At 38.1% G+C, this 16,432-nt stretch overlaps 1 protein-coding gene across 4 annotated transcripts in view; it reads right to left on the bottom strand.

The window, feature by feature from the left end:
* Positions 1 to 225: 225 nt before the first annotated feature.
* Positions 226 to 16,432, bottom strand: part of LOC136880592 (constitutive coactivator of peroxisome proliferator-activated receptor gamma) — a 153,958-nt gene continuing 137,751 nt past the window's right edge. For 2 of the 4 annotated variants that reach the window (XM_067153311.2, XM_067153310.2), the window contains exons 7-8: positions 12,470 to 12,586; positions 226 to 745 (exon numbers count right to left, since the gene is read on the bottom strand). In XM_067153311.2, coding sequence (XP_067009412.2) covers positions 656 to 745; positions 12,470 to 12,586 — 207 coding nt within the window. In that variant the 3' untranslated portion in view covers positions 226 to 655. Of the gene's footprint in view, positions 746 to 6,385; positions 6,517 to 12,469; positions 12,587 to 16,432 lie in introns of those variants that run through there. The other 2 variants (XM_067153312.2, XM_067153313.2) reach the window with 2 other exon arrangements.

The raw sequence follows: 16,432 nt of genomic DNA, 5'->3' as shown, positions 1-16,432 counted from the left end.
GTACTACGCGCCAGTAAAAAAGCGACCCATGGTGTTCCCCACGTGGTGGTACTAGTCACAAGTAGTTTCATGGTTCTAATACCTTCATCCCTTGGTTGCCCCTTTTTGTCGCCTCTAATGACAAGCAGGGGATATCATGGGTGTATTCTTCGTCTACGTCCCCGACCCACAGGGGACATTAAAAGATCACTTCTTTCAAAAGAAATTAAGAGACATTTAATTAAAATCAATAATTTTAGATACAGATGTTAAAAGGTTTACCTTTACATACATAATTTCGATCATCATCTACTATAAATCAGTATTTCATTCTGGAAGAATACAGATATTTTCAAAAGATTTTTACACATTTTGAATGAAGACTGTATAAAGACAGATTACACTGCATTCAAAATGAAGTAACAAGAAAGAAGTAGAAGTAAATTTATTGCAAACACACATGTAACTGAAGTGGATTGTTTACGATATTTCATGCCTGGGTAGGAATTCTAGTTTCTTAATATGTCACAGTTCCCTTATTAAACATTTCATTTAAAACTATGATATAAATATACTGTATAACTAAACAATAACTAAGGTTTAAAACTGAAATATATGGATGACTCTGTGCCTGCCAGAGCAAATTTGAATTACATGCTAAAATTGAAATTTTGTATCAGCTAGAGCTTCCTCCATTAATATTAACATCCTGATGGGTAGCACCAACAATGGCTCTGATGCTTTCAATATCTTCTAAAATCTTGGCCTGAAACAAAATGATTGTAATATCGAAAGTAAATGCGTGCTCTAGTATAAAATCTAGTAAGAGCAAAATATATGTGTTCAGGAGAAATGTATAGATAGAGATAGGAACATGAAAAGGGACATTGTAATTAAGTTAACACCAAATGTTGGTTTTATTCAACATATAAACTGTAGGTGCTATGGATACATAAACAATAAGTTCATTGTATCTTGACATAAAATCAATCATGACAATAACAAATCGATTTTACTATTATGCTCATTATATTCACCCCCAGTTAAATTTAATACCGTATTTCTCCTAATCCAAGATGACCCTGAATGCAAGACGACTCCCACTTTTTCCTTAAAAAAAAAAAAAAAAAAGGCTTAAAAAGTTCTTTGTGTAATCATATTAATGCCTTTCTTGTACAGTACGCATTTTAGACTATCTTTGTCTTCACACCAGCACTGAACATTGGCTTTAGTTATGCCGTATTTTCTTGCAGCTGCACAATTGTTCTTTATTTCCGCGAGTTTAATAACCATTAAATTAAAATTTGTATCATAATATTGAAGAGAACCCAATGAGAATTTGCCAGTAATACCTGTTGCACGTCTCTACAATACGATGATCCATCAGGAAAATATTCCTGCTGTCTACAAAACTGTTCATTTTACTAAGCGTCAGATATAACTGGCTGCCGCTAGAGGCACGTCTCACTTGCTGGCTTCGGTCAATGGCTAGAAATGTATAATGAAGACGCGGATGTTGAAGTCAGCGAGTATACTGCGCTATGGTACAGCCATTCTGCCCTGGCATTTTTCACGCACATACCTCGCAATTTTATCTTTGACTTCTTTAAAGAGTCACCTTGAATAACTGACCTCTCATTGCCCATTCGAATGGCATGCTCCTTTACATAGACTAGTGCAAACTAATGATATAGATGTCGATTCCCATTGGGGAATTTGAAATATTTGACTCAAATGAGTAAATTTATAATAACTTACCAATATAAATGGTCCATTAATGGACATTATAAATTTTCCAGCTAACTCATTCCTGGTTGCCAGCGTTTCACCCCCGTTTGCTAGGTTGGGCTCATCAGTTGGTACCTAGCACACCTACCAAGATGCATGGCAAGTGCATACCGTGGAGGACACTGCGAAGGCAACTTGGAGCCACCAGCAGTGCCAATGCACTATGAGAGACTTGTCTCATTACCAAAAAATTGATGCTTGTCCATCAGATGACATAGATGTTGATTCCCATAGGTAATCTGAAATTTTTGTTCCGAATGAGTACATTTATAATACCAAGTTGCTCCAAGTTGCCTACGCAGTGGCCTCCATGGTGTGCACTTGCCATGCGTCTTGGTAGGTGTGCTAGGTACCAACTGATGAACGCAACCTAGCAAACGGGGGCAAAACGCTGGCAACCAGGAATGAGTTGGGTGGAAAATTTATATGTCCAATAATGGACCATTTATATTGGTATTAGTGCAAACTAAGGTGTTTGTCTGGTAATGATAACTGGAGTTCCTGATGAAAGGGGCAATAGATAAAGGAACTAAAGGTGGAGAAGGTAAATGTCTGATTCATTGGGGGCAGGAGCACACATTGTTAAGCATGTGTTTACAAAGAAATGGTGTGAAGATTTCGTATAAATTTGATTTTTCATTAATTTCATTTAAATTGTGTTCTGGATTATATTGATCTATATGACTTGAACAAGAAGCTGGAGTTTCGAAGAACTCAGCATGGTGGGCTACGAAAATGTTAGAATTGAAATAGAAAAATAGCCTCCAATTATGGAAGGGGAACTTAAGCGTGTGAATCGGAGTTTTCCAAGATGATGCCAGAAATGTGTGGATGTAGGACGAGAACATTTCCAATATCTCCTGTCATTAGGTACAAGTTTATTTTCTTAATTTTAATTGTTATCTCATGTCATGCACGGATAAAGTGAGCGAAATGATGCTATGCCGTGGAGCGGGGAGTGATGAGTCAACAGGAGGCAGAAAAGCTGGGCGCGCCTGCCGGCCAACCGATAGGAGAAACTCACTGTAAATATTTAAATGCACGAGTATGCAATATCAATTGTCAATCTTGTAAAGTTTCTTACATTGGACAAAGCAGTAGGAATTTTACAGTAAGATATCAGGAGCATCTGAATACCATGAAGTACAACCATTTTCCAGCTGTAAGCACACATATGAAATATTTCAACCATAACTATATGTCGATTTATCAAGATTTAAAAATCCTTTGTTTTGCACAAAAAAGTCCCTTACTTAACATATTAGAGAACATACACATCCATATAGATCAATACAATCCAGAACACAATTTAAATGAAATTAATGAAAAATAAAATTTACTATATGAAATCTTCACTCCATTTCTTTGTAAACACATGCTTAACAACGCGTGATCCTGCCTCCAATGAATCAGAGCTTTACCTTCTCCACCTTTAGTTCCGTTATCTGTTTCCCATGCCACTCCTCCTTTGCCCCTCCCATCAGGAGCTACAGTTATCGCCGCTAGACACACAAATTAGTTTGCACTAGTTGTGTTAAGGAGCAAGCCATTTGACTGGGCAATGAGAGGCCAGTTTGTTATTCTACTATTCAGCTCAACACTCCACATTTTTCTTCTCTTTTCCAACAAATTGATATTTTTTTTTCTTCTTTGCATACATTTCTAACGCTGCAGTACTTATTGCCAATTTAATACCGTATTGGCAGCTAACCGCATCTCTACAAAATCACACATTAGAAAGTGTTTTCCCGTTAGCTGATATTTATTATTTTTTGACAGTTTCAGGCACTTCTTAACATTGCACTAGACAAGAAGACTTGCACCCTAGAGAAAATGCAATGAACTTAATAAGATGGAAAGTTTCAATTTATAATCGTCCAGTTGGACCATGAAGTCTATCTTTAAGATAAAAATAGTGTATTATATGCCAGTCACACATATCATATATCAACATAATTTTAATTGATTTAAATTATTGCCATGGTTTAATAATATTTTCTACTAAAGATGGTCAAAATTAGAGCTGAAACATGTATAGATCTTAAATCTTAGTCTCTTCAGTAATAATAATAATAATAATAATAATAATAATAATAATAATAATAATAATAATAATAATAATAATAATAATAATAATAATAATAATAATAATAATCGTATGGCCTCAGCTACCGTGTGCAGACATTTCAATTTGACGCCATCTGGCTGTCTGCTTGTCAATTTCAATGTTCCGTTTTACTCTAGGTCCCCACTAGATGGCAGACCGAGTAAACCGAAACTCTCTTGGGAGTCTATGGCTGAAATTTAATGAATTTTGTCGGGTAAACATCAAATGTGTCACCAGAGATCTTTTACATGCCGACATCATATGACATGGAGTGTCGAATGGACTTTTTTCCGCCCTTCAAAAATCCGACTACCTCTGCCGGGTTTGAACCCGCTATCTTGGGATCCGGAGGCCGACACTCTACCGCTGATCCACAGAGGCAGCTAGTCTCTTCAGTGACACCTAGGCTATCTATGACAGCTGTTGTTGGAGCTGTAGAGGATTAAACCAGCCTTCAGGCTGAATACCTAACATACATACATTACATACATTACATACCTAACATACATACATACATACATACATACAAGTGTCAAAGGCACTTTTACTGAATTAAATAGGAGAAAAACTTTGTAAAGATTGTTATACAACTAAACATGAAACATAGTTGGTAAAGGAACTAGGAACACAGAAGAAACACAAAAAGAGACAAGGAATCCAATGGGTCAGTATGAATTGTATGTTCTTTACCATTTCTTATATCAACCCATTCACATACCATTTTATTGAAGTTATAGATGCCTTGGTATACCATCTATTTTCATTACTTTACATGATATTATCACTGACACTGAAAAAGCATGCTTTACAGCAACCTAATGAGAGGAAATACCCAAACTACTGTCAGAAGTACTTTGTAAAGTCTTTATGTGTATGGTAGATCATAAAACAGTCATTTACCTGCAGTGCCACCTTGCACCGGTGGCATTCAACGAAGATTCCTTCCTCAGACCCCGTGTCACACAGACTTTGCATCTCCGTGATGGGATAACCTCCTCCGTTGTTGAGGTATTTTGGTTGGATAGTGTCCCCAGTGCCTCCCCTGAAGTCTCAGTTTGTATCCACAGGGCTTGGGTGTCCTCGTTGCAGATAGTTAGGTAAGGTCACACCTTCCCAACAGCTGTTCGGCCAAATTGATCTGGAAGATGGTAAAGCCTACTTGCTTCTTGTCAGGGTTGAGGTGGTGATGAATTCAGAAGTGTCATGACCAGCATGTAGAAGTATATTTTTTGTATCCTTTTACATACTTCCTCATCAAGCGGAATGATGTGAGTTTCTGGTCATGGGAATGAACACCACCCATTCCACAATTATAATCAACAACAAGATTAGGTCTGAACTACTTCTTGCCATCATAGTTTACCATTTCAAGGTAATCTGGCCTTCATTTCATCCACAGATACAGGAAACCAGTGTTTTTTTTTTTCATATGACATTACCCTAATTATATCCTAGGAAGCTGATATAAGACATTTACTTGCATAAGCATTTGTCTCTTTGGTTTGACGTTCCCAAAATTGTTCTAATAGAAATTCGTTCACAACTTGCAGTTCATTTGGGCATTATCCTAGGTGCCTTTGACAACACTATTTATTTCACCAGTTGCAATGCATGAATGAAACTCTGGAGTATTACTTACGAGCTCCCAGTTCCATTCCCTATCGTGTAAAATATGATTAGAAGCTGATGGTGCGGCATCAAATGTAGGCCTAAAATTCAGTGACACATGATGGCAAAACAGCACTTTGATCACCCCTAGCATTGCTCACATCAATATCACAAGAATTAATTTCACTACTTTCACTTCAATTCTTCGTCGCTTTTTTCTATATCAATGTCACTCTCTTTTAAAATTTCCCTTATAATCGCTTAGTCACTCAATTTGGAGGCAGCCATGATTTCGCTTACGATGAGGTTGCTAAGATACAGGTTATACTTTCCACAGAATAACTGCCCAGAAGTGTTTATCGAATACATCAATGGAATAAAACGGTGCTTCCATCTGTCAAGAGGTTACCTTACTAATATAAAATCCTTTCATAAAAGAAACCGGCTTGGAGTGGGTCCAGAAATAAACACTACGTGAGGACAGAGTACCGGAGTGCAGTCAAGAGCCAGGATGGAGAAATCTGTCAAAGAACGTCAAGTGGTTAAGGAGACATTGTACCTGCAATGCTAAGCAGAATATTAAACTAAAACTGATATAGAAGGCAAAGGGCCATCAACCAATCACAACTGAAGTTTTCGGTATTTAGTCCTACATTTTCGGTTACTTCTTTATGGATATAACTTAGAATGTATCACACTACATACTCAAATTCAGACACGCTGGCTAGGTAGACATGTAGTAACTTGCTTTAAGCACTTGTAACATCTAAACTTGCTCATTATCTCCATCTGCTGCATGCTAACTTCATGAACCTCTTTTCATTATGGGTATGCTTTGCCAACTTGCCGCTAATATGCTATTGTACCATCAGCTAGTGCTGGAATAAGCAAAAATCATACTAGGGTTGTTTGTGCTTCAGGAGTGGCAACATTTTTGTATGAACACCAGTGCCTCCTATATCACACGTTAGGTCATAACGTAATCTATCTCATAGTACATGGACTCTCCCATCCAGTGCTCCATGCATGTGCCACTGCAAAAAAGAACATCACCTGTAAGCTGGTGGTCTAAAGGTGAGTTGTCAAACAAGGAACAGAACAGTTTGATACAGATTGAATAAGCCCACTGTTGTATAGCACAGTGGTATCTCTGAGGACTTCATGGGTAATGTGGGCGATTGGCGTTGCCATACCAGAACAGTGACACAGTGGGTAAAAGCCAACTTGTCTTGGCCGTGCAGCCATGGTGTTGAAGACAATATGCAGGTTGTTGATGCATTGCTGGCAACAGATACCGACCAGATGATTTGTGAATTAGCCCAAGAAACTGTGCTTCATATCCTGAAAGACTGAGCATGAGAAAAATTGTATTGCGATGAGTTCTGCAGCATTTTACAAAACAGCAGAAATGGCAACTGTACAATGCTGCACAAACTCACTTGGATCACTATGAGGGCTGTATCATTATGCTGTATAATTATGCTGGATGAGACATAGGTATGATTATCTTCTTCTTTGTCTACCGGTTTTCCCACACCTGTGGGGTCGCGGGTGCGAACTGTGTCGCACATGTGGATTTAGCCCTGTTTTATGGCCGGATGCCCTTCGTGATGCCAACCCCATATGGAGGGATGTAACTACTTTGCGTGTTTCTGTGGTGATTGGCAGTGTAGTGTATTGTCTGAATATGAAGAGGAAAGTGTTGGGACAACCACAAACACCCAGTCCCCAGGCCAGAAGACTTAATCAGAGACGATTAAAATACCCGACCCGGCCGGGAATTGAACCCGGGACCCTCTGAACTGAAGGCCTCAACACTGACCATTTAGCCAATTGGTTGGACAGACATAGGTCTGATTATATGAGCCAAAAATAAAACGCCAATCAAACATGTCCCCATGAAAATCAGTAGTTCACCAGAATGCCAGCAATCCCAGCAGAACCCCAGCAAGTGGTGGTGATTCTGGTGTATGACTGTGATGGAGTTAACCTAATGCATACTGTACCTCAAGGACAGACCACGAATGACCAGTATTACCATTCACTTTCAGAACATAATCTCTGACCATTATTGCGAAAGAAGCAATAACACTTTTTGCAGATTCCTCTCATTATTTTGTACGACAATGCCTGGGTAAATATGGGGTGCAACTGGTGGCCAAGTTATATGCTTGATGAGACTGGAAGTCCTCCACCATCTCTCATACTTCCCAGACTTAAGCTCCCATGATTTTGATTAGATTCCAAAGATGAAGGAACCGCTTCATGGCATCTGCTTCCAAACTGTTCCAGACAGACTACTCCATTTGCACCATCCAGAGAACGGGTGTTGAGAGATACATTACCATTTCCATTACACTTTTTTTTCTAGTTGCTTTACGTCGCACCAACACAGATAGGTCTTATGGTGATGATGGGATAGGAAAGGCCTACGAATGGGGAGGAAGCGGCCATGGCCTTAATTAAGGTACAGCCCCAGCATTTGCCTGGTGTGAAAATGGGAAACCACGGAAAACCATCTTCAGGGCTGCCGACAGTGGGGTTCAAACCCACTATCTCCCGGATGCGAGCTCACAGCTGCATGCTCCTAACCGCACGGCCAACTCGCCCGGTTCCATTACACAAGCACAACACGTTCTACAATGCTAGTAACTATATTAATGGAGAGCAGAAGTTTCACAGATGTATCTCTTTTGTATTAGTTGTAACAAAATAGTAGTCACAATTCAAGTACCAAGCCTCATATTTAAATGATATAGCTTTTCACTCATAGCAAGTATTTTATCATTTGCAACTACTCATGGAGAAAGGAAGTATTAGTTAATATTTGCATACACCAATGTTGACTCTCTTCTCGAGTGTACAGCACACATGACGTATAAGACGGCTTTGCTTTGATGTTGACTTCCTGGGTCTACTGCTCACATGATATATAAGAAGGCTCTGAGTCTATTGCTTACATAATATAAAAAGGCTTTACTTTGATGTATACTCCCTTCCTGATTTTACTGCTCAAATGACATAAAAGAAACCTTCTTCATTGCTTGACAGTCCCCATCATTTAACAGGCATGGTCTATCTGGCTGCACTTTTGTTATGTTGTGTTGTCTCTTCCTGTTTTCGCTTCACAATCATGTCTCTGACAGTCAACCTGGGCAACTTCTTGAGGTCAGAAATAGCCTGAACAGACTACTTACTGATGTATACCTGCCAACTTTACAAAACCAAAAATTAGGAAATTTTGATATGAAAATCAGGAACAATCAGGAGATACAATTGGTAAAATCTGCTTATTCTACATGTTTTGCAGAATACAGTACTATGATATATTTATAACACTTATAGTCTCAAAGCCCGACTGTTGCTACAACGAGGCTACAAGGCTAAAAATTACACATCTCTATTACCTCACAGGAAGTATGCGAGTGAGTGATCGGTCTCTGATAAGCCTTCCGAAAATAGTATGAACTCATGCTCCACACATGTGAATCGGCCATGCACTTAAAATGCCATTACTTAGCAAATGCATAGATTAATATATTGCATCAAGTGCCTAACTAGTTGTTGTACCTGTGCTTTGCTACGGAATTCTCAAAAAGACTGTCCTTATAGTTTTCCCAACTGAAATCAACATAGATCATTACAATGATGTCAGTACAAATGTCATAATTAAAAGTAATGCTGTCATATGAAATATTGGATAAAACAAAAAACAGCACATTTTCTCTCTTTTAAAGAAAAGTACTACAGTGTCGATCTAACAGTTCAAAGTTCCAGAGCTAAAATGAACAGGCCGCAGAAAGCTGTGAACACTCCTGAGTCATTATTCCATTTAAGATGATGCTTGTTGTTTAAAGCGACCTAGCATCTAGGTCACCCGCCCCTAATGGTACAAAATGAGATGAAAGGTAATGACAATTCAAAACGTCCAAAATCATCCACTGACCGGAATTCAAAACATAATGAATGAATGGGTGGATATAAATTTAAAACAATCAGAGGATCCAACCCGCAATGCCCCACATTCCCAGAAACCAGCATTAATCAATAGTATTACTGACCAAGGGACTACTTCTAGAGCACAATCCTGAATTGATGACGGTTATAGTCTAAAGGGGTCTAAAGTCCAGGTCATCAGCCCCTCATAATGGTACTTATCACTAGGAAAGTAGAACCATGGTATCTGTCATATTGCAGTACTAATCAAAAGTAGTGTAGACTCACGGTACTTCACACATCATCGTACTACTCACAGGTAATGCAATGCGCACATGTAACACAGACCTATGGTGTTTCTCACATGGCAGCACCATTTTTTTTTTTTTTTTGCTAGGGGCTTTACGTCGCACCGACACAGATAGGTCTTATGGCGATGATGGGATAGGAAAGGTCTAGGAGTTGGAAGGAAGCGGCCGTGGCCTTAATTAAGGTACAGCCCCAGCATTTGCCTGGTGTGAAAATGGGAAACCACAGAAAACCATCTTCAGGGCTGCCGATAGTGGGATTCGAACCTACTATCTCCCGGATGCAAGCTCACAGCCGCGCGCCTCTACGCGCACGGCCAACTCGCCCGGTGCAGCACCATTTATAGGCAACGCAAACCTATGGTGTTCCTCACATAGGTGTAATAATCACAGGGACTTGTACTATCCCGTGGTGTTCCTCACATAGTGGGTACTAATCACAGGTAAGGCATACTCATGGTGTCGCTCATAGAGTGGTACTAATCACAAATACCGTAAAACTCACCCTGATTCACACACTGTCACCACTAATCACAGACCTATTGTGTACCTAACATAGTGGTACTACACGCAAGTAAAAGCAACCCATGGTGTTCCCCGCATGGTGGTACTAATTATAAGTAGTCTCATGGTTCTAACTCAAATATCCCTAGGTCCCCCTATAGTCGCCTCTTACGACAGGCAGGGGATACCGTGGGTGTATTCTTCGCCTGCATCCCCCACCCAAGGGAGGGGGGTTGTTTGGTCTGCGAGAGCTATTTTATTTCGCTCAAGTCCGCCGACAAGCTAGTTATGACCCCTCTATCCGCCACCTGGAACGCGCCACGTCGTAGTATCACCTCTCCCCTTGCAACACTAGCGTAGTAGGTTCGTGGTTATTCCATTTAAGTGTGCACACTGCTCATTCCAATCACTGCCTCAGAGTAGGGATCGAATAGCTGGAATACTATGATGATCCAGTGTATTACGTACCAGTAGTATCAGAAAATCTATGAACCAGAGGAATGGTACCTGCTAAAGAAGAGAGAGATCTAACTCCCCAACTACTTCCCGCCAATATTCAGGCAGGCTGTTATACTAGGTACGCAGCAGTAATCCCATCTATCAGAGATAAATGGCAGCAGAATACACAAAGCACATCACAACAAACAATGGTGGTTATGTTATTGTTATGTTATTGTTGACCAATTTTATGAGCTGTCTATATTGCAGGCCTTCACATTTAGTTGTCTTCAGACTGTGATATTAGAACATCTAATGTAAAGCGAGTCATCCTTGAATAAGACAAGTAATCAGAAACTGTACTCTCTATAACTTTTGTTAGGTAGTATTTTTTGATATGACCAATTAGGTACGGTAATTAAAAATTAAATTTTGGCACCTTCCCCTAAACTACCATTTTGAACAGGGTGAATAAAATTATTTATAGCTTAGACTGTAGTCCCTTATTCCCTGACTTTACATACCGATTTTCATTAAATTCTGTTCATCCATTTTCTTGTACCTCGGCGCTGATATGGACTTAGCAACAAAAATCCAAATTCATGAATATCTCTGTTATCATAGCTGGTACGGTAAAAATGTATACGACATAAATGATAGGAAATTTTGATAATATATAACTTTAATTATGTAGTATTTATCGATAGGGCCAATAATAACAAATATGTGAGAAATTTTAGCCCTCCCCCCAAACTCCCATTTCACTCAGAGTGAACACAATTATTTATGGCCTAGATTGTAGCGATTTATTTCCCGACTTTATATACCAATTTTCATTAAATTCTCTTCAGCCGTTTTCTCATGATGCGTGTACATACGTACATACAGACAGACATTACGGAAAATTAATGTGCATTTCTCTTTGTTACTATGGTCATGACCAGTACAGAAATATCATTTTTAAATTCTGAGCAATGTACAGGCACTCTTATTTTATTTATATTGAGGTAAATTAAAATTAGTCAGAATTGTCTCCAAATGGCTCCTAAAATCTCTAGAAAAGTCACTAGTCGTTATCATTGAAATTTTGTCACAAAATTACTAAAAAAGACTCCATATCTACCGACTAGTCTCTAGAATCAACTAGACTGTTGTGAACCAACATGAACATAGCACGCGAGAACGAAAGATTGACGATCGATATACGTGTCGTGATATACAGATTTCAAGAAACATTGCACATTTCTCACATTAATAAACGTAGATATTTAGTCTGAAAGCGGCCAATGAGTGAAGGACTTCCGGTCACTGGCGAAAAAATGCTGAAATGGTGGGATTTGAAAACAAATGTTTGAAGTTCACCAAAAAAATTAGCTAAAATTGGGAGAAGTAATAGAATATTTGGGAGGCAGGAAAAACTGTCGAAAATTGGGAGTCTCCCACCTAAATAAGGAAAGTTGGCAGGTATGCTGATGTGACAACCAATAACCATTCCACTTTCGAAGTCAATAAGCTTCCTTGTTCCACCCATTTGCAGGCATCTCATAGCACTGGACAAGCCTCAGTCACCTTTTATAGCAGTAGGAGTGGTCCTAGTTCCATCTAGGCACTAATTTACAAGTATGAAATTGTGTCTGGATTCTTTTTTTCTTTTGATCAGAGAGTGTCTAAGGGGAACAAAGATGACTGTGTCAACTTACTGCAAGACTATACTGTGGGGGATACGAAAAGATAATATGCTTATAACTACTTTTCCATCATTGCTCCTCTACGAGACATTAAAATAGTAGTCTTCTATTACCTGAACTTGTTGAAGAGAGAAATAACGAGACAGCCTGAAGATTGCACGCTGTCCTTCCTTTGCATTCATGAGAAAGTAGTGGAACAATGGGCCATCAAAATAGTTCCAGGGCATTGCCTGAAAGACATAGCAACATCACTATAAGAGTATCTCAAATACACAATTTACAAATTTGGGCTCGTTATATTAACAAACTGAAGTGTGATATAAGAGCGAACCAAATAACGATTGTGATTAGGTCTGGTAGAGATATTTTAGGACATTTCATCCACTGCAATTCATCCAAGATACTTTCTTGTCCAGTGCGTTGCATCCACAAACATTTCCTCCATGTTATTTATATTCTTATGTGTTGCCTATTCTTGATAATATTCATAAAATACTGTTAGTCATGTTCTGCTAAACCTTTCGGTGAAGGGATGCTTATTCCAGGATGGACAGTCTACTTGGTACAGTGCTGTTGTGAGGGAAGAACTGACACAATGTTTCCTTGTATGTACGTATGTATGTATGTTTAGTCCTCAGCCTGAAGGCTGGTTGGATCCTCAACAGCTCCGCCATCAGCTGTCATAGATGGCCTAGGCATCACTGAAGAGGCGTACTGGGGAAATGAGGAGTGAGGTAGTTTCCCCGTTGCTTTCCTCACCGAGCCAGAAGTTGCTATTACATATCAGTCTGCCAAGCCCACTGAAATGCATGCAACAACCAACCCTATGAGCAATATTTTCACACCATTCATAGCAGGGACTGGCTGCAGAAGGAATGGCAGATCAATGAAAGTAACAAGATTGCTCTAGCCCATACCAGAAGATATAGTGCACTGTAAACACTAGGTCCTGCCAGCAAAGGCATAATTCCAAAAGAACATATGCAGGATTCCTTCCTTGCCATTTATTCTACTTGAGGACACAGAAGTAAATTCTAATAGCTTGATTGACACTTCTCACTGCGACATACATGACCTACCGACATATGTGGAAACAACATACCTGTGAGTAAGATCAGTCTCTCTGTGCCACTCAGATTTACTCCTGAATTATGGAATGTAGTGTAATGTAGAAGGATGGCAATGTCAATTTCTGAAGCACTTTTACTCATCATGCTTCTGTTTGGAAGCATCTTGATACATCAAGAATGATCAGCAAGATAACGATATTGTACATACACAGATGACTGGAGGCTACGGGAATGTGAAACACCCATCAAGAAGGTATAGTCTGTATCAAAGAAAAATAGAAAGAACAGTAGTCAAGTACCAAGAATTCAAATACAATAACAGATTGACCAGTACTTGCATACAGTAAGCTTCAATTATACATAGGTGATGAGGAAAATGAAGATCCTGATGAAGGTATGAGACAATTATCGAGGAACTACACTGTTGTCACAAGTAGCCAAAATATTAGAGAGAACAATAAAAAGGAGGATGAGAGGAAGTGTGGAACAAAATTTAGAAATAGAGTAGTATGGCTTTCAACAGGGCAGGTCAACGATAGACCCTATATATACCATGAGATTACTGATGGAAAGACAGTGGGAATATGGAAACGGTCGGGTTATGGTTTTCCTTGATCTAGTGAAAGCATACGGTAATGCTGTGCCGTTATAAAGCCGAGTAATTATTTTCCCATTACAAGAGCTGGGCTTGATGATCGTGTCTTGCAATACTATTATGCTGACAGTGGTTATTTATTTATATCTTACGTGACCCACCAACAACCATGTACTCTAATTGTTGAAATTCATTGTGGAACACTTAGTAGTCGAATAACTTTGAGTGGTGAAGAGTAGGAAATTACAACAAACAATGTTTTATTATAAACCACCTATTCAATACATCAAAATGTTATTACATTTAGAGTTTCCTCATTAAATTCAAAAAATTAAATAATTTCATTTCAATTTCATTAATTTCAAATTTCAAATGACTATAACATAATTATTAGTTCTTAAGATTGAATCATGTCATTCTTCAATATTTTAGACATATTAATTGTTTGAAAATATTTGTGAGTAAACTTATTCTACCATAATTTTAAATGAATGTATTTTTATCAACTTTTCCACTATTAAGTCCTTGTTAATAAGGTACACTAAAGATGATTCTGCCTTCTATGATATTTTAGTAAAATAAGTTTAAGATTGTAAAATGTACAAGTAGTTTTAAAGTCATTAGTTATGAACATAAAACCAACCCTTGAGATTCTGGATTGGCTGATGATGCTCTATACAGGAGCGAAACATGTCCCGCATATAACTTCATATTAATTTTGATATATTGAATAGGTGGTTTATAATAAAACATTGTTTGTTGTAACTAAACAGACTTTCAAATCAGATTAACACATGAGGTAAGTTAGGCCTACTTGTAAAAGTAGGAAAGCCAGGCTGAGTGGCTCAGACGGTTGAGGCTCTGGCCTTCTGACCCCAACTTGGCAGATTCAATCCTGACTCAGTCTGATGGTATTTGAAGGTGCTCAAATACGTCAGCCTCGTGTTGATGGATTTAGTAGCACATAAAAGAGCTCTTGCAGGACAAAAGACAAAATTCTGGCACCTTGGTGTCTCCAAAAACCAAAAAAGAAGTTAGTGGGACATAAATCCAGTAATATCTATTATTATTATTATTATTATTATTATTATTATTATTATTATTATTATTAAAAGTAGGAAAGATCATAATATGAAGATAAAGTTGGAATTCAAGGGGAAAAATTGGGGAAAATATTTGTTTACAAGAGGAGGAGTTAGGGATTGGAATAATTTGCCGAGGTAGATGTTCAATAAATTTCCAAATTCTTTGGAATTATTTGAGAAAAGAAAAGGTAAACAACAAATAGGGAATCTGCCACCTAGGCGATTGCCCTGAATGCAGATCAGTGGTGATTGAAATTGAATAGCCTTGGCAACACTGCGCACTAATCTCTTTGACGGTGAATTAGGCTTGAGCTCTTGGGAAGACAAGTCATCGTGGAAGACTGAGCTTCTCGACATGGCTGCTACATTTGACAGTTACAGAAGTCAGTCCGCATTTATGGACTGTGTGGCAATATGGATTATTGATCCTGCTTAAGATCACCACCTTCATATGAACTAGGTTATTTAACTGTGATTTTTTTCATTTTATAAGCGTGTGAGATTAACTTAATGCATGTCATGTGAGTACAGGCCATCATCTATATCGAGAGTATGCAAGTAGAGTTTGGTGATAAATTGAACATTATTTGAGGCTACGTGAAAATTACTTCCGAGCTGTTGAGTTGCTTACAACATTACGTTTGGTTCATTTTAAAATACTTCAAGTGTCTGAAGTTGAACTAACTGTCATGCTATCTGCAGTATTTTCAAACTGTGATGTGTACTTTCGACTTGGCATACTGATAACATCAATATTTTGGTTCCACATAAATAGCTAAATTGATGTAAACTACATTCTCTTCTGAAGTTATGTTTCTGGACAGCCTTCGTATGAAATTAATTATTTTAACACTAACTTCATATTGTGTTCATTTGCAAATAACAGCGAACCCTCTGGTGTACTTGATACTGAATTATGTACTTTGAGAATGTGTGCTGAGGTGCTGATTTGTAATTTTCTATTGTAAATTATTTTAAGTAGTAATAACTTTTAGAAGAGGACAGTAAGTTCTATGTAGACACTGTAATTGCTTTTGTACTATACCAGAATATTTTCATTATTATTATTATTATTATTATTATTATTATTTTAAGAACTGTTTCAGTGAGTAATTTTGTATGGTTCAATTCTTATAGGAAGGGCTTTCAGCAATTTAATTAAGATGTGAAACGATAGTGTGATGATTTCTGTAAGCTAATGTAATTCTTAATATTTTACGTTCCTTTTAAGTGTTTCTGTTCTATCGGTAGTGTTTATGTTAGCCTACATTAAATTATATGGAGGATATTTCTATTATTATTATTATTATTATTATTATTATTAGG

The sequence above is a fragment of the Anabrus simplex genome, chromosome 1, assembly GCF_040414725.1.
Source record: "Anabrus simplex isolate iqAnaSimp1 chromosome 1, ASM4041472v1, whole genome shotgun sequence".
Taxonomy (NCBI): domain Eukaryota; kingdom Metazoa; phylum Arthropoda; class Insecta; order Orthoptera; family Tettigoniidae; genus Anabrus; species Anabrus simplex.
Note: the sequence above shows the minus strand (reverse complement) of the source record. Positions and strands in the feature narration are given on the sequence as shown.